Raw genomic sequence first — 19,922 nt, forward strand, 5'->3', positions numbered from 1 at the left:
CTGTAATTTGGCGGGATCGGAATGTTCATGTGGCCCTCGGGGCAGGCTGTAATTTGGCGGGATCGGTTAGCGGTGCTGCTCTCACCGTCACCAAGCAAATGAACTTCTCGAAAACCGTAAGAAACCTCTCAGATTTGAAGCAAGTTGCTCGTTTAGCGACACGACGTCTCAGACTCCCTTTTAAAGATGAAATAAATACAGAATGATTCCCCCCCGCTGGGGTTGGCCTGCTCCCATTCGAAACAGTGAAATAAGGATAAAGCCCAACAGGTTTTTTTGGAAGCACTAACTTTCGGAGCACTGCTCCTTCAGCAGGGGGTTGTGCAGAACACAATTCAGTCTAAACATTATGGCAGAGACAGCAGAACATAGGGGACCAACACCTTCAACACATTATATGGGCTGACACCAATTGTTAAAGTTTTAGATTAGATTACTTACAGTGTGGAAACAGGCCCTTCGGCCCAACAAGTCCACACCGCCCCGCCGAAGCGTAACCCACCCATACCCCTACATCTACATCTACCCCTTACCTAACACTACGGGCAATTTAGCATGGCCAATTCACCTGACCTGCACATCTTTGGGACTGTGGGAGGAAACCGGAGCACCCGGAGGAAACCCACACAGACAGTCGCCTGAGGCAGGAATTGAACCCGGGTGTCTGGCGCTGTGAGGCAGCAGTGCTAACCACTGTGCCACCGTGCCGCCCTTACCTGAACTGTAACTTTTAAAGAAAGTTTTGTGATTTACATTTGAAAGAAGTGAAACTTACATGGCAATTCTAACAGATGAGAGACTTAACAAACAATCATGGTATTTTTCATTGTATAATTTCAGGTACTTTTGCGATAAATTCTGTGTCTTGCAATTGTGTACGCCACAGCCACCTGATGAAGGAGCGTCGCTCCGAAAGCTAGTGCTTCCAATTAAACCTGTTGGACTATGACTTGGTATTGTGTGATTTTTAACTTTGTACACCCCAGTCCAACACCAGCGTCTCCAAATCGTGAAACAAGGAGGCAGTGTTTCCAGGGGCAGGAGGATGAGGGAGCGGAGGGAGACAGATTGCAGGGAAAAGCCCCAGAGGGGGCGGTGAGGGGGATAGTGAGTTATTGTGTTCGTAGTTTCATTGTGTGAAATCACACAACACGAGTTATAGTCCAACAGGTTTATTTGGAGTTACAAACTTTTGGAGCGCTGCTCGTACTTTCATAATGTGGAGATGTACACACTCACACCTTTAATGCATTGTCTGAGCTGAGATGTCACCCTTTTCTGTGAAACCTTGAGTTATCTCGGGAATGTGACTTGAAAGAAGTTCTGGGTTTTACATATCAATGAACCAAAACTTGCAGCCCATTCTAGAAGATGAAAGACTTAACAGCAATCTAGTTGAGATTGTGGTGCTGGAAAAGCACAGCAAGTCAGGCAGCATCTAGGAGAAGAAGAATTGACGTTTCGGGCATAAGAAGGGCTTAATTCTCCTGCTGCTGGGATGCTGCTTGAACCTGCTGTGCTTTTCCAGCACCACACTCTGGACTCTGATCTGCAGCATCTGCAGTCCTCACTTTCTCTAAAAGCAATCTAGGTTTGTTCAATATATTTCATCAATGTATGACACTAAGATCTTTTGCTATAAATTCTGTGTCCTATGATCCTACTCCACTAGCTACCTGATGGCGTTTCATAGTAATAGAAGCAGTTCAGGCCATTTGACCTGTCAAGCCTGCTCTGCTATCCATTAATATATGTCTGATCTATCGTCTCAGCTGCCTCTACTGCATCCCTGGATAGAGAATTCCATAGATTGACTCCTGTCTGGGAAAAGCAGTTCCTTCTCATCTCTGTCCTAAATTTACTCCCCCGAATCTTTGGGCCATGTCCCCGAGTTCTCGTTTCACCCACCAGCAGAAACAACTTGCCTGTCTTTATCTTATCTATCCCTTTCATAATTTTATATGTCTTTATAAGGTACCCTCTCATTCTTCTGATTTCTAGCGAGTACACTCCCAGGAAGCTCAACCTCTCCTCATAGGGTAATCTCCTTATCTCCAGAATCAACGTGGTGAACCTCCTCTGCACCGCCTCCAAAGCCAGTATATCCTTCCTCAAGTAAGGAGGCTAGAACTGCGCACAATACTCCAGGTGCAGCCTTACTAGCACCTTGGACAATTGCAGCAGAACCTCTCTGCTCTCAAATTCCATCTCTCTAGCAATTAGTATTAGAATTAGATTCCCTGCAGTGGAGAAACAGCACCTTTGGCCCCAACAAGTGACCTTCCAAAGAGTAACCCATTCTCCGATCAATAACCTACACTATGAGCAATTTAGCATGGCCAATTCACCTGACCTGCATGTTTTTGGGTTGTGGGAGGAAACCAGAGCACCTGAAGGAAACCTACGCAGACATGGGGAGAATGTGCAAACTCCACACAGACAGTTGCCCAAGGCTGGAATTGAACCCGGGTCCCTGGCGCTGTGAGGTAGCAATGCTAGCCACCATGCCACCCAATGAAAGCCAATATTCCGTTTGCCTTATTGATTACCTGTTGCACCTGCAAATCAATTTTTACACTCCTAAGTTGCTCTGCACAATACATGCTGCAATCTTTCACCATTGAAATAATACTCTGATCTACTATTTTTACTTCCAAAGTGGATAATCTCACATTTACCAACATTGTACTCCATCTGTCAGACCCTTGCCCACTCATTTAACCTATCTAAATCTCTCTGCAGAACCTCCACATCCTCTGCACATGATTTGGAGAAGCCAGTGTTGGACTGGGGTGTACAAAGTTAAAAATCACACAACACCAGGTTATAGTTCAAGCAATCTTCTGCACAGTTTGCCTTTCCACTCAATTTAGTGTCATCAGCAAACTTGGATATGTTACACTAGGTCTCCTCATCCAAATCATTTACATATATCATGAATATTTGCGGGCCCAACACCGACTCCTGCAGCACCCCGCTCACCACTGATCTCCAACCAGAGAAACACCTATTTATCCCAACCATCTGCTTTCTATCAATTAACCAGTCCTCCATCCATGCAGGTATATTCCCCACAACCCCATGCATTCTTGTCTTATGGATGAGTCTTTTATGTGGCGCCTTATCGTATGCCTTCTGAAAAATTAAGTATACAACATCCATCTGTTCCCCTCCATCCACTGCGCTTGTTACATCCTCAAAGAACTCCAGTAAGATTGTCAAACCCAACCCTTCCTGAATCCATGCTGTGTCTGCCTGATGGAACACTTTCCATCCAGATGTCTCACTAATTCTTCTTTAATGATAGCCTCCAGCATTTTCCCGACCACAGATGTTAAGCTAACTAACTTATTTTAAACAGCAGCATGACCTTTGCTGGTCTGTTGGGAACTGCCCAGAGTCCAGTGAATTTTAGTAAATTAACTAACGCATCTACTATAGCCTCCACCATTTCTTTCATGACCCTGGGATGCATTCCATCAGGACCAGGGGACTTATCTATCTTTGGATCCTCAAGTTTGCTCAACACAACCCCTTCAGTGATAACAATTGAATTGAAATCCTCACCTCCCATTGTATCTTTACCATCATTCTTTGGCATGTTAGGTACATCTTCCACCGTGTAGATTGACACGAAATAGTTACTCAAGGCCTTGGTCGTTTCCTCATTACCCAATTTTAATTCTCCTTTCTCATTCTGCAACCCTTTTCCGTTTTGTATATTCATTAAAACCTTTCCTACCTGGTTTTATATTCTGTGCTAGTTTGCATTCATAATCTATATTTCCTTTCTTTATTGCTTGCTTCGTGGTTTCTTGTTGCTTTTTAAAGTTTTCCCAATCTTCCTGTTTCGCAATACTCTTGGATACTTTGTAAGCCTAAGCTTTTAATTTTATGTCTTCCTTGGTTATCCAAGGCTGGCTCTCCTTGTTTTTGATCAGAATATACTTTCCTTGAGCATTGTGAAAAATCTCTTTGAAAGTCCTCAACTGTTCCACCATATAACTTGTGTTCCCAGTATAATTTAGCCAACTCCTTTCTCATCCCACTATCATCTCTCTTGTTTAAGCCTAACACCCTGGTTTTAGGTTATTTTATTTCAAATGGATTCAACATTTTGCTCTTTAAATGCTATATCATCTCTCCCTATTGCTCTAATCTCATCCTTAATTAAGAGTGCAATTCCATGCCTATCCTTCCTAATTACCTGATACCCTTGGATATTTAATTCCCAGTCATCACCACCCTGCAACTACATTTCTGTAATGGCTACTAAATCATATCCCTTTATACTGATTTGAATAATAGGTTCATCGACTTTGTCTTGAATACTATGGGCATTCAGCCCATCCTGTCTGCACTAGCTGTCTGAACTCAGTGACAATCCACTGCCTTTCCCCCGATTCCATGCACGCTATTTCTATCCAAGTAATCATCCAATTCCCTCTTGAATGCCTCAATTGAACCTGTCATCCCTACATTTCCAGCCGGTGCATTCCACATTCTTCCCACTTGTGTGAAACCATAAATTCTCACATCGCCTTTGCTTCTTTTGCAAAATACTTTAGAATAAAGTACAGTATAGCACAGGAACATGCCCTTCAGCACATCATGTTTGTGCCAACCGTGATGCCATTCCAAACTAATCCCATCTGCCTGGACTTGCTTCTTTTCCCTGTATTCTCTGCTTGTTCGTGTGTATGTCCAGATGCCTCTTAAATGTTGCTAATGCATCTGCTTCTACCACCTCACCAGGCAGCTGCAACCCTGTTGTCAATCAATTTTAACATAAGCTTAGTGTTTCACAGAATGGTTAGTGCTAGGAGTAGCGGAGGGTGATTGATTTGTGTGGAATCAACTGAACCAGTCCTATTTCCATCAGCACAGAACCTGACCCAAATGTATAAAGAATCAATGGCTCTAGCTAGAGAAGGAATCCAGTTGAGAATGCAGCCTAGGTGCAAGAATGAAAGACAGGGCAGGTCGAGAAGCAGGGTGAACAATTGCCTTGGAATGAGAGAGACTGTTCAGCCTTTGTGATGATTGACTGCGTTCATGATATGCACTATGTTTTCCTCCTGATCTCTGAGTTCAACTTTGGTTGGCCCTAATGCCTGCTATCTTGGTCATGACCATTTATAGTCACCTTGCCAAAGAATTGCTTAATATTATTTCCCCAAGGAGCTGATCCACCCTTAGAAAATCCAAATCAGTTGGTCACCTGCCCCAGAACAGCAGTATGGGAATCCTCTTGTTGTTGGGCCACATGTGGGTGTTGTCACTACGAAGAGAAGGAGCTGGAAGATACAGGGTTAGACTGCATGAAGCGAACGTGTCATGATTCATTTGGAAAAGTATGCTGATACTTAAATCTCACTCAAAGTTCCCAATTTTGCTGTCTCAGATGGACTCAGACCAAAAGGAAACACTGACCAGATTTCTGCCCTTAACAAGAAACTACTATTTATTACAAAGAAATCAGTCTTAACCAGAGTTAAACAGTACTACAAGTTGTCAACCTATAACTGCACTGGCTGAAAGTCTCTTCTTATACTCCAACATATAAGTACAGACAAACAAATAAACTTGGATATTATGGATGGAGCAAAAAAGTACTGGAGAAACACAGTTCTAAAGCACCAGTCCACAGGTAACAAGACTTTAACTTCAAATTCTGACGTCAGTTCTGTCTACTCTTTACTGCAGAAACTGAACAGTCGGCACACAAATTGTTCAATCTTTCAGTCACTCAATAGAGGCAATACCTTGTAGCAGACAGTGAAAGAGAATAATGAGTTATTCCAGGTTTTAGGCAAAAGTGAGGACTGCAGAAGCTGGAAACCAGAGTTTAGATTAGAGTGGTGCTGAAAAGCACAGCAGGTCAGGCAGCATCCGAGGAACAGGAAAATCGACGTTTCGGGCAAAAGCCCTTCATCAGGAATGGCAATCTATTCCAGGTTTTGTTAATTCACTACAGAGGACAGTGGAGAAAATCTTTCTCTGTTTCATTCTGGAGGATCCTGTATTATGCACACATTCTCTGTTGAGCTGCCCAGGAGCCAATGAATTGTTACCATGTCCCACACCCTACACATTCCAAGTCAGGCTTGTTGCCCTCAGGGCGAAGTGTGGTGTCAGTCTGTGTCGCGGTAATGGGCTAGCATGGCTATCAGTAGTTTAGTTTGGGATTATGTTCAGCATGGACCAGTTCTACCGAAGGGTTTGTCTCGTTTTGTATGACTCTATGATGACGACTACTGGCCTCCACAACTCCAGATTGCGCAGACCAATCAATAGTCTGTCTCTGGGCAAAGCTTGCTGTGCACTCATTCACCATGGATATCTTCTAACATTGCTTGAACAAAGTAACAGTGTAAGCAAAACTCATAATGAGATCCGCAACTTGCCTTTAAAAATGCAACAACTCATTTTGTAGTCCTGGGCTTACAGCAGTATTCTTTTCCAGTTTTGGTCTACAACCCATAGAACATAGAACAATACAGTGCAGTATGGGCCCTTTGGCCCTTGATGTTGTGCCGACCAGTGAAACCGATCTGAAGCCTATCTAATCTACACTATTCTATTATCATCCATATATTTACTCAATGACTATTTAAATGTCCTTAAAGTTGGCGAGTCTACTACTGTTGCAGGCAGGGCATTCCACGCCCTTACTACTCTCTGAGTAAAGAATCTACCTCTGACATCTGTCCTTTATCACCCCTCAATTTAAAGCTATGTCCCCTTGTGCTAGCCAAAACCATCCAAGGAAAAAAGGCTCTCGCTGTCCAATGTATCTAATCCACTGATCATCTTGTATATCATCTCATTAGACCTTCCGTCCATACCAGGCAACATCCTGGTCAATCTCCTCTGTACACTTTCCAATGCTTCCACATCCTTCCTATAATGCAGTGACCAGAACTGTATGCAATACCCCAAATGTGGCTGCACCAGAGTTTTGTACAGCTGCAACATGACCTCATGGCTCCGAAATGCAATCCCTCTATCAATAAAAGCTAACACACTGTACACCTTCTTAACAACCCTACCAACTTGAGTAGCAACTCTCAGTGATCTTTGCACATGGACACTGAGATCTCTCTACTCATTCACATTACCGAGAATCTTACCATTAGCCCAGTCCTCCGTATTCCTGTTACTCCTTCCAAAATGAATCACCCCACACTTTTCCATATTGAACTCCATTTGCCATCTCTCAGCCCAGCTCTGCAGCTTATCTATGGCCCTCTGTAACCTGCAACATCCTTCCGCACTGTCCACACTCCACCGACTTTAGTGTGATCGTCATATTTAGTAACCCATCTTTCTATGCCCTCATCTAGGTCATTGAGAAAAATGACAACAGCAGTGGCCACAAAACAGATCCTTGTGGTACACCACTAGTAACTGGATTCCAGGATGAACACTTCCCTCTGTCTTCTTTCAGCTAGCTAATTTATGATCCAAACTGCTAAATCACCCTCAATCCCATGCTTCCATATTTTGTGCCTTAGCCTATTGTGGGGAACTTTATCAAATGCCTTACTGAAATCCATATACACCACATCAACTGCTTTACCCTCATCCACCTGTTTGGTCACCTTCTCAAATAACTCATTAAGGTTTGTGAGGCACTACCTACTCTTCACAAAACTGTGTTGACTATCCCTAATCAACTTATTCCTCTCTAGATGATTATAAATCCTATCTCTTATAATCCTTTCCAATACTTTACCCACAACCGAAGTATGGTCTATTATTACCATGGTTATCTCTACTCCCCTTCTTGAACAAGGGGACAACATTTGCTATCCTCCAATCTTCTAGCACTATTCCTGTAGACAGTGATGACATAAAGATCAAAATCAAAGGCTCTACAATCTCCTCCCTGGCTTCCCAGAGAATCCTAGGATAAATCTGATCCAGCCCAGAGGCTTAATCTATTTTCACATTTTCCAGAATTGCTAACACCTCCTCCTTATGAACCTCAATCCTGTCTCATCTTATAGCCTGTATCTCAGTATTTTCCTCGACAACATGGTCTTTTTTCTGTGTGAATACTAACGAAAAATATTCATTTAGCGCCTCTGGCATCTCTTCAGGCTCCATGCACAACTTCCCACTGCAGTCCTGACAGGGGCCTAATCTTACTCTAGTCATTCTTTTATTCCTGACATAGCTGTAGAAACCCTTAGGGTTTTCCTTGATATTACCTGCCAAAGACTTCTTATGTCCCCTCCTGGCTCTTCTTAGCTCTGTCTTCAGGACCTTGCTGGCTAACTTGTTACACTCAAGCACCCTAATTGAGCCTTCATGTGTCATCTTTACATAAGCTGCCTTCTTCCTCCTGACAAGAGCTTCAACTTCTTTACTAAACCACAGTTCCCTCGCTCGACCACTCCCTCCCTGCCTGACAGGTACATACTTATCAAGAACATGCAGTAGCTGTTCCTTGAACAAGCTCCACATTTCAATTGTGCCCATCCCCTGCAGTTTACTTTCCCATCTTATGCATCCTAAATCTTGCCTAACTGCATCATAAATTGCCTTTCCCCCAGCTATAACTCTTGCCCTGCAAGTAAAGAGAAATATAAAGATTTGTATTTATTAATCAGGAGCAATGGTTTTATGAGTATGTTCTGAGTAATGGTAGCAGGTTTGTGACTGGACTGGATAAAGGAGAGATTGAGGGGATTGACACTGGTGATACCTCCCAAACAACTTTAAAAGTCTGTTTGCAGAGTTTTTGTTGTCAGCCATTTTGAACTTGTTGTTCACAGGGACTACCTGGAAAGCATCTTTGAAGAAGTGCTTGACTGCTGTCTCTGATTTCACCCTGCCAGTAATTGTGTGTCTCATGAGTTCTGGAATACAGTCTTGGCCATTTGATAAGGTTCCCCATGGTAGGCTCATTTATAAAGTCAGGAAGTATGGGATACAGGGAGATTTGAATATCTGGATTCAGAATTGGTTGGCTGACAGAAGGCAGAGAGTAGTTGTAGATGGAAAGTATTCTGCCTGGAGGTCAGTGTTGAGTGGGGTTCTTGGGCCTCTGCTCTTTGTAGTTTTTTATAAATGAGGGGTGGGCTCGTAAATTTGTAGACAACACAAAGGTTGGAGGTGCCGTTGATAGTATCGAGGGCTATTGCAAGCTGCAGCACCACATAGACAGGATGCAGAGCTGGGCTGAGAAATGGCAGATGGAGTTCCACCTGGATAAATGAGAAGTTCTGCATTTTGGAAGGTCGAACTTGAATGCTGAATATAGGACTAAAGACAGGATTCTTGGCAGTGTGGAGGAACAGCGGGATCTTGGTGTTCAAGTACATACATCCCTCAAAGTTGCCACCCAAGTGGATAGGGTTGTGAAGAAAGCATATGGTGTTTTGGCTTTCATTAACAGGGGGATCGAGTTTAAGAGCTGCGAGGTTTTGCTGCAGCTCTACAAGTCCCTGGTGAGACCACACTTGGAATATTGTGTCCAGTTCTGGTTGCCCTATTATAGAAAAGATACGGAGGCTTTGGAGAGGGTGCAAAGAAAGTTTACCAGGGTGCTTCCTGGACTGGAAGGCTTGTCTTACAAACAGGTTGACTAAGCTCGGACTTTTCTCTCTGGAGAGAAGGAGGAAGAGAGGAGACCTGATTGAGGTATACAAGGTAATGAGAGGCATGGATAGAGTAAATAGCCAGAGATTTTTCCCCAGGGCAGGATTGACTGGCACGACGAGTCATAGTTTTAAGGTGTAAGAAGGAAGGAATAGAGGAGATGTCAGAGTTAGGTTCGTTACGCAGAGAGTTGTCAATGCATGGAATGAGTTGCCAGTGATGGTGGTGTAGGCAGAGTCATTAGGGACATTTAAGCCAGTGCTGGACATGCACATGGATAGCAGAGAGTTCAGGGGTGAGTAGGTTAAGTTATTATATTTTCAATTAAGATTAATCCTCGGTGCAACATCGTGGGTCAAAGGGCCTGTTCGATGCTGTACTTTTCTATGTTTTATGTTCTATTGCAGACAAGTCTGGTATTAATTACCTGCAACTGCAAGCACCCCTTGGGGACCAGGACCTAGCCCAGAAATTGATCAAATTCAAAATGACCTTGCCTTTGTTCGTTCCAAGATGTTCTGAATCTCAGTCATCTTTAGGATCATCATATTAGCTTAAAAAACTTAAAATATGGTGCCTGTTTAGAGGGATTTGCGTCATGATTGGAACTACCTTCCTGGCTGAAATCTCACTCTGGAACTGAGCATGAAGCATATAGCACTACACTTTCCAAATGCTTCTGAATGGTGGACCAAACAATGTGTAAGAGTACACTATGGAACAGCTCCACAAGGTGAAAGTAAGTGCGACAGTAAGGAATCCAGGCATTTTTTCATCACTAGCATGAAATGTATCGTAACAAGTTATTTTCTTCTGAGATGAGACATTTTAAATTCATTCAGGAGATGTAGGTTTTGCTGGTTAGATGAGCATTTATTATCCTTCCCTACGATCCTTGGAGAAGATGATGGTCAGCTGCCTTCATTATAGTCAAAGGCATAGTAAGTTTAACCAAATCTAAAAGATCACAATAAAACAATATTTTGTAATATTTCACATTTATGTGAATCGTTAGTTGGGACTATCTTATGGTGGGAATTGTATGTATCATACAGAATGGTGTATCAATTGATGTACACATGGAAAAACAACCAAATTTGTTTCTAACTAACATTCAATGTAAATTAAATTAATTAAGTTCAAATCACAACTGAAATTATAGAGTCAGACTGGGCTGCATAAATAAGTAATTTTGTTACCCTTGAACCATGAAGGCAACAGTTTGTGCGGGAAAGGATAACTTTTGTAAAATTTAATGCGTTGACTGCATATCTGTTTTTAATGAAAATAGAATAGGAATGATTGAGAAAGTACCATTCAAGGTAAGAAAATGCTAAAGAAGGGGTGGCTCAGTGGTTAGCATTGCTGTCTCACAACCCCAGGTTCGATTCCAGTCTTGGGTGACTGTCTGTGTGGAGTTTGCACATCCTCCTTTTGCCTGCGTGGATTTCCTCCCACAGTCCAAAGATGTGCAGGTCAAGTGAGGGGTCTGGGTGGGTTACTCTTCGGAGGGTCGGTGTGGACTTGTTGGGTCGAAGGGCCTATTTCCACACTGTAGGGAATCTAATCTAATCTAATCTCACCATGTGGCAAAAAACTATTCTACTGCCTTCCCCCTCCCCCACCCCAACCATCATAACCACTGTCTGTGAAAATTTGCACCACCACATCTACCCTCCTCTAGTAAATTTCCTTGCTTGGTCTTGATCACTGAGCTGTTTGGCAAGTGCTGTTTATTTCTGCTAAAGAGTTAATCATGCTGAATGTATGAAGCAACCAGAAGTGAGAGAGAAATGCCATTAAAATCCATTCTCAGTATGATTAAAGTCTCAAAGTAGATGTGCAGTATTTTAAAATTATTTATAACAAAAACTCAAATATGTAAAGTATGGCACAGTTGTAGTGTTTCAATCAAATCAAAATAATGTGAATCCAATGCCCAAACTAGAATGGCAAAAGAACAATTGCATTCATGTAGTACCTTAGTACTTTCCTTCAGGCAGTCCAGCATTCTATCAGTTGTGACCCGCTGATAGTGCGGCATTCCCTCAGGACTGACCTCTGACAGTGCGGCACTCCCTCAGTACTGACCCTCAGACGGTGCAGTGCTCCTTTGGTACTGTCTCTCTGACAGTGCAGCACCTCTTTGCTATTCGCTCTCTGGCAGTGCCGCGCTTCTTTGGTATTGTGTCTCTAACAGTGCAGTTCTCCTTCAGTACTGTCTCTTTAACAGTGCAGCGCTCCTTTGGTATAATCTCTCTGATAGTGGAGTACTCCTTCAGTACTGTCTCTCTGATAGTGCAGTGCTCCTTTCATACTGTCTCTCTGACAGTGCAGCATTCCTGTTGTACTGGTTCGCTCTCAGTACAGTACTCCTTTGGTACTGTCTGTCTCACAGTGCAGTACTCCTTTGGTACTGTCTCTGACAGTACAGTACTCCTTTGGTACTGTCTGTCTCACAGTGCAGTACTCCTTTGGTACTGTCTCTCTGACAGTGCAGTGCTCCTTTGGTACTGTCATTCTGACAGTGCAGCGCACCCTTTAATTGCATTGAACGTAATTTATTGACGTGTACCGAGGCATAGTAAAAAGCTTTGTCTTGCGATCAATACAGACAGAACACATAGTTAAATAGCATAGATAAGCAAATAATAGATAAACAGCAAAAACAAAAACACAGGTACAGGCGAATGCTCAGAGTTTGTGAGTCCATTCAGTATTCTAACAACAGTAGGGTAGAAACTGTTTCGAAACCGGCTGGCGTGTGTGTTCAGGCTTCTGTACCTTCTTCCAGATGGTAGAGGTTGTAGAAAAGCATTGCCAGGGTGGGATGGATCTTTGGGAATGCTGACAGTCTTTCCTTGACAGCAGGACTGGAAGATGGATTCTATAGGTGGGATGTTGGCCTTTGTGATTGTCCGGGCTAAATTCATCACTATCACTCCATCCCCCGCCCTCATTTCGGGAACTCCGACCACGATGCCGTGTTTCTTCTCCCCACTTACATACAAAAGCTCAAGCAGGAGACCCCTTTGCGGATACAGGTCCAGTGCTGGTCGGAGGAGGCAGAGAATCAACTCCGGTGCTGTCTGGAATCGGCTGATTGGGCCATGTCCAAACAGGCCGTAGGTACTTTGGACGAGTACGCCACCACTGTCACAGACTCGATCAGCAAGTGTGTGGAGGATTGCATACTGAGGGAGTCAAACCGGGTGTTCCCCAACAGGAAACCCTGGATGAACCAGGACATACAGAAACTGCTAAAAACCAGGCATGAGGCTTTAAATCAAGAGACCCACTCAAATATAAGGAGTCTAAGCATGACCTTCACAGAGCCATTAAGACAGCCAAGGGCCAATACTGATCCAAACTAGAGACCCAGATTCACACCCAGCAATTATGGCAAGGACTGAATGACATCACAGGTTCAAAAAAGAGATAGCGCAAAATAGCAGAGATGACACATCCCTCCCAGATCGTCTCAACGCCTTCTATGCTCACTTCGAGCAGAATTTCACCGGAGAGGTAACACCTATTCCGACATGTTCTGATGAACCTATCCCAACAGTCACAGCATCAGAGGTCAGATCAGTTTTCCTTTGTGTGAATCCAAGGAAAGCATGGGACCAGACGGAGTACCAGGCTGTGCACTCAGAGCATGTGCAGATCAACTGGCAGAGGTCTTCTCGGACATCTCCAATCTCTCCCTGCAGCAGGCCACTCTCCCTGCCTGTTTCAAGAGGGCCAACATCATCCCTGTGCCTAAGAAGGCTCATGCAGCATGTCTGAATGACTGTCGCCCAGTGGCCCTAACTTCAGTGGTCATGAAGTGCTTTGAAAGGCTGATCATGGCATTAATCACCTCCAGACTTCCCACCATTCTTAACCCATTCCAATTTGCCTATTGGACCATTGGATCCACATCAGATGCCATATCACTTGCCCTTCACTCCTCCCTAGAACATCTTGACACCAAGAACAGCTATGTAAGAATTGTACTCATTAACTACAGCTCAGCCTTCAACACTATTATTCCCCTCGAGACTGATTACTAAACTTAGTGATCTCGGACTAAGCCCCACTCTCTGCAACTGGATCCTCAGTTTCCTGACCCACGAGCCACAATCAGTGAAGATTGGGGACAATATTTTATCCTCATTAACACTCAACACTGGAGCCATCCAGGAGTGTGTACTCAGCCCCATACTGTACTCACTGTATACCCATGACTGTGTCACCAAATACCAGACTAATGCCATTTAATGACACCACCATAGTCGGTTGAATCTCAGGTGGCAACGAAACAGATTACGAACGGGAGGTGAAAGACTTAGAAAAATGGTGCACTGAGAACAACCTCGCTCTCAATGCCATCAAAACCAAGGAACTCGTTATTGAGTTTTGGTGGGGTGTTACTCATGCCCCCCCTACACATTAACAGCACAGAGGTGGAACGAGTGGAGAGTGTCAAGCTTCTAGGAGTGGTCATCAACAGCAAGCTTTCTTGGACTCTTCATGTGGATGCACTGGTTACAAAGGCCCAACAATGTCTCTTCTTCCTCAGGCAGTTGAGAAAGTTTGGCATAATGCCTAATATCTTTGCCAACATTTATAGGTGCGTCATCGAAAGCATTTTGTCTGGATGTATCACTACCTGGTATGGTAACTATACCATTCAAGATCGGAGACGGTTACAGAGAGTGGTGAACTCGGCCCAGACAGTCACAAAATCCAACCTCCCATCTATAGAATCCATCTACAAGGCCCGCTGTCAAGGAAAGGCCGCCAGCATTCTCTCTGACAGTGCAGCACCTCTTTGGTACTGTCTGTGCACAGTGCAATGCTCCTTTGATGCTGTCTCTCCACAGTGCAGCACTTCTTTGGTACAGTCTGTCTGACAGTGCAGCACCTCTTTGGTACTTTCTCTGAAAGTGCAGTGCTGTCTCTCCACAGTTCAGTGCTCCTTTGGTAGTGTCTCACTGACAGTGTAGCACTCCTTGGTTTTGCCTCTCTACAGTGCAGTGCACCTTGGTTTTGCATCTCTGTAGCGTTGCGCCCCTTGGTTTTGCCTCTCCATCATGCAGCACCCCTTGGTTTCGCCTCTCCATAATGCAGTGCCTCTTGGTTTTGTCTCTATGACAGTGAATTGCTCCTCTGACAGTGCAGTGCTCACTTCATATTAATCATTAATGTAGTGCTCCCTCCATACTGCACTCAGTGTGCTAGCCTGGCTTATGTGTTGTGGACCTTAGGACCTGAAGCCGTGATTTTTTTTGGCTTGAATTGGGAATGCTCCCAGCCAACACTGGTTCCATCCGCCCTTATATAGGTCATTTATTGTAGATCCCTACAGTGATCAGGTCCTGTTTGCTGCCCTTTAGACTCTAGTAAATTTGATGAAGAAAAGAAATAGATAAAACGTCTCCTGTCTGCTACTTGAGGGAAAATATACAAAAAATGTAACTTTAATCTTAATCTGAACAAACTCTTAACAAGTAAGTGTTGGAGAATGATGTTTTTACTGTTCAAAGCAGTCCTGAGATGTTATGTGCTGGATGTAGGTTTGCTCGCTGAGCTGCAAGGTTTGTTTTCAGCTCGTAGCGAGCAAACCTACACGTTATGTGCGTATATCATTTGTTTTGATTTTTGATTTCACCTCATGGCATGTGGGTTTCGTTCTGTGTTTCTGATGGGTTTAATGATTAACTTGTCGGTTTTTCTGAAACCATGATGATTTCTTTTTTTAAGAAAAGAAACAATTTGAGAGAGAGCGTTCTTGAAAGTTATTGAAAATTTGTTTTTGTTGAAAGAGATTGTCAGTGATTGATTTTGTTTCTTTTGCTGAGGAGAAAAATGCATGGGTTGGAAGAGAAGCTTTTGCATTTCAGTACAGTAGCTTTGCAGATGTCTTGGTGGAAGTTGGACGTATAGAGGTGTTTGCACCAAAAGAAGGGAAGTAGCTTGGAACTATTAAGGCATATTCTGGATTAGTGGTGCTGGAAGAGCACAGCAGTTCAGGCAGCATCCAAGGAGCTTCGAAATTGATGTTTCGGGCAAAAGCCCTTCATCAGGAATAAAGGGCTTTTGCCCGAAACGTCGATTTCGAAGCTCCTTGGATGCTGCCTGAACTGCTGTGCTCTTCCAGCACCACTAATCCAGAATCTGGTTTCCAGCATCTGCAGTCATTGTTTTTACCACTATTAAGGTATAGATTGCCTGAGTGCAAGGAGTTTAGTTTTACAGTTCCAGACCAGAAATGTTTGATTAAAACCGTAATGGGGTTATTTGAATCTGGGAATTTCTACATTCCATTATTCAAAGACTCAAGAGAAAAGTCATCAGTTTCTCAGGACAGCAATTGAAGCATTAGCTGAGTTAACCCTGATGTGTAGGAGAGAAGAGGATGCTCTCTCTGGAGTGTTTGAGTACTGTAAAGGAATGCTGTGGAATCAATGGGATTGTAATTTACTACATGTTTCACAATCTTTATATGTGTTACATGTAAATAATTTGGTTTATTCATTTTTTTGTTTTTTTTGCTGCTGCTTTATTGTTAAAGCCAAATCTGTACCTTTGCTTGCCTGTGTTTCAGTGAAAGCCGACCTCTTTAAAATCAATATTAAGGCATATTTTGATTATCAAGCCAGATTTCAGTCTGGGAAGTGATTTGTCTCATAAAAACCACCTGGGATCATAACTTCAGTAGAGCAGTGTAGGTAGCTTTCTGTCCCATAAATACGATGGTTTGTGCCGAGGTGGTCAACTCTGTGTTCAGCATCACTCGGTGTGTCTTAGATGCCCCACTGTGGTGTGCAAGTCCTTACTTCAGAGGGACATTCAGACAGTAGTTTTCCTTGAACCCTCCAACTGACTGACCGATTGAAATGAATCAGGCTTTATGTTTCAACCTGCATTGTTGGAATGCTGATCTTTCACTATGATTTTATGTTAACCGGTTATCTCATTTATGATAATGTTCAAAGTCAAGAAACTGACATCAAGTTATCAATCTCTTACACATTGATGGTTGATAACATTTCATCATTGTATCAGTTGGGATTGAGTTTGAGTAATGACTATCTCTTTCTCAAGATTCATCACAGATGTTCTCTGCTGCACAGAAAGTTGGATTATTCAAACAGTTTTGAATATGTGGTTTAGAGAGGCACTTTTTAAATTCATTCATGGGATGTGAGCATCACTGGCTGGGTGAGCACTTTTTGCCCGATCCTAGTTGCCTTTGAGAAGGTGGTGGTGAGCTGTATTCTTGAATTTCTGCAGTCAATGTGCGTATATAGACCCACAATACTGTTAGGGATGGAATTCCAGAATTTTGGCCTAACAACACTGAAGGAACAGTGATATATTTCCAGGTCAGGATGGTGTGCGGCTTGGAGGGGAACTTGGAAGCAGTTATGTTTCACTGTATCTGCTGCAGTCCTCCTAGATGTTAGTCATTGTAGGTTTGGAAGGTGCTGGTGAAGCATACCAGCTTTTCCATCGCACTTTTCATGACCTCGAGTTGTTTTATAGTCAAGAAGTGTTTTTAGAAACAGGGATGTCAATTTCTGTCAGAGAAAGAATCATAGCAGACTCACAAAAGGTGTGATGAGACATAGATCAAATAATATGTTGTCATGATGGCCATTGAAGGGTGAATATTGACCTGGATACCCTCACTCTTCTCAATAAGGTTGTGGAATCTTTTCTGTCTATTTAAGTGGATAGACAGGGCTTTTGTTTAACATCTCATTCAAAAGACAGGAGTTCTGACAGTACAGCAAAACACTTAGTATCACACTGCATTGGTAATGTCAGCCTAGATTAAAAGCTTTTGGCTGGGACTTGAACCTACAACTTTTTAAACCCAAGGTGAGATTCCTAGCTAATGAATTAAAATAAGTAAGTTAAATTATATGTGAATTGTTGCAGGTGTTTACGGAAGTTTGAAGAGGTTTACAGAATTTTACAGAAGTTTAATGCAATAACTAATTAAATCTTAGATTATCATGACTTCTAGAACATCAGCTGCCTCATTCATGCGTACTGTGCGGGTCTATAAATTTGGTGGACCATCAGAGCTCAAGTTGGAAATGGATATTCCCATACCTAACCCAGGCGAAAATCAGGTAAGGTGCATCTTTCTACTGAGTACCATAATGACAGAGAGAGATTTTACAGTTCTGTAGAACAAGGCTAGTTTCACCTCCTGTACTGAGGCTTAAATTCAGATGAAATTCATTGGTTCTGTTAGATTTAGGTTTGCAAAGAGAAAAACAAAAATACATCTTGTCCTTGTTTTTTTTAGTTGAAAGGTTTCTGAACAAATTAAGATTGGTCAATGGTAACTCGAATCTTTAAGTGATTCAAGCCTGTAGAAAGAAGCTTAGTTAGATTGTCTTCGGGTACTATGTTAATTTCTGCTCTTCATGTTATGGAAATGACACAGAGGCTCTGGAGAAGGTGCAAAAGTGTTTCCTAAAGAGGATACCAGAATGGATAGATTTTAATCAAAGGACAATACAGACTGGAGCCCTTTGGTTTACAAAAGGGGAAACTTCTTGTACCACGTTAGAAGATTTAGAAATTACTGATGGAGTTGGTTAGGTTAGAAGGAGGCCACCAATATTTGGTAGTCACCAAGAAATCCAAAAGGAACATAAAATAAACTTCTTCATTTAAAATATAGTGAGAATGTGCAACTCTGTATATCAGGAAGTCATTGAATTGACAGCATTGATGTATTTAATGGGAAGAGAGGCAAACTTTTGAGGTGTCATGCTTCTCTGGGGTAGTATTCTGGAATTCAGGCCCCACTATTCATGAAGTCTTCACAAACATTAAAGATCTTTTAAAGTATGCAAGATTCCCCAGTTTATTTCTTAAGTTGACAAAAACTTTGGACCAGGTTTCTGTACTTAATAAGAATTACTATTTATTACTAAGTTAAAAATCACACAACACTAGGTTATAGTCCAACAGATTTATTTGGAAGCACTAGCTTTATGAGCGCTGCTCTTTTGTCAGGTAACTAGTGGGACAGGATCATAAGACAGAGAATGTATAGTAAAAGAACACAGTGTCATGCAATTAAAATGATATATTGAACAAACCTAGTCGTTGAGTGATTTTTAACTTTGTCTACCCCAGTCCACACTGGCACCTCCACATCATATTTATTACTGGTAATTAAACTCCAGCTACAGGTAAGCAATTATGAGCTGAAGTCAGAAAACTAACATTAATCCCCTTATAAACTTGCCTTACACACAGACATAGACACAAATACAGGAAACAAAACAGATGTTATGAACAGAGCATAAACAAGGCCTCTGTTCGCAGAATTTGCTGAGATGATATGCTTCTGGACTTTCCTTCTCTGGACACTTCTACTGATTTGCAAGAGGCTAGGTGAATAGTTCACTTATAATAGATCTCTGGATTACTCATTAAAAGTAGCTGTTTACAGCAAGAACTTAAGGAAAAATAAAGTGGCTTTCTTCAGGCTTTTAGTAGCTTTTACCGCACACAGAGGGAGTTGCTGAGGTGGTGGAGATCCGAAAGCTTCTCAGTGTCTTGTTTACAGTGTCAACATGTTCAGTTCCCTGAGAACCAACCACACAGTTATACTGAAGAAGGCGTTTGGTATGCTTTCCTTTATTGGTCAGAGTATTGAGTACAGGAGTTGGGAGGTCATGTTGTGGCTGTACAGGACATTGGTTAGGCCACTGTTGGAATATTGCATGCAATTCTGGCCTCCTTCCTATCGGAAAGATGTTGTGAAACTTGAAAGGGTTCAGAAAAGATTGACAAGGATGTTGCCAGGGTTGGAGGATTTGAGCTACAGGGAGAGGTTGAATAGGCTGGGGCTGTTTTCCCTGGAGCGTCGAAGGCTGAGAGGTGACCTTATAGAGGTTTCCAAAATTATGAGAGACATGGATAGGATAAATAGGCAAAGTCTTTTCTGTGGGGTGGGGGAGTCCAGAACTAGAGGGTATAGGTTTAGGGTGAGAGGGGAAAGATATAAAAGAGACCTGTGGGGCAACTTTTTTCTCACAGAGGGTGGTATGGGTATGGAATGAGCTGCCAGAGGAAGTGGTGGAGGCTGGTACAATTGCAACATTTAAGAGGCATTTGGATGGGTATATGAATAGGAAGGGTTTGGAGGGATATGGGCCGGGTGCTGGTAGGTGGGACTAGATTAAGTTGGGATATCTGGTCGGCATGGATGGGTTGGACCGAAGGGTCTGTTTCCATGCTGCACATCTCTATGACTTGAGTTATAATAGTCACATGTACCTAAGTACGGTGAA

At 42.7% G+C, this 19,922-nt stretch overlaps 1 protein-coding gene across 7 annotated transcripts in view; it reads left to right on the plus strand.

Annotated features, from left to right (window-relative positions):
- cryz (crystallin, zeta (quinone reductase)) overlaps window positions 1–19,922 on the plus strand; it is a 60,422-nt gene that overhangs the window by 202 nt on the left and 40,298 nt on the right. The window contains exons 2-3 of one of the 7 annotated variants that reach the window (XM_072574878.1): window positions 46–116; window positions 17,613–17,738. In XM_072574878.1, the coding sequence (XP_072430979.1) occupies window positions 99–116; window positions 17,613–17,738 (144 nt within the window). In that variant the 5' untranslated portion in view covers window positions 46–98. Of the gene's footprint in view, window positions 1–6; window positions 117–14,924; window positions 15,105–17,612; window positions 17,739–19,922 lie in introns of those variants that run through there. The other 6 variants (XM_072574880.1, XM_072574879.1, XM_072574882.1 and 3 more) reach the window with 6 other exon arrangements.

The sequence above is a fragment of the Chiloscyllium punctatum genome, chromosome 7 (genome assembly GCF_047496795.1).
Source record: "Chiloscyllium punctatum isolate Juve2018m chromosome 7, sChiPun1.3, whole genome shotgun sequence".
NCBI classification, from domain to species: Eukaryota; Metazoa; Chordata; class Chondrichthyes; order Orectolobiformes; family Hemiscylliidae; genus Chiloscyllium; species Chiloscyllium punctatum.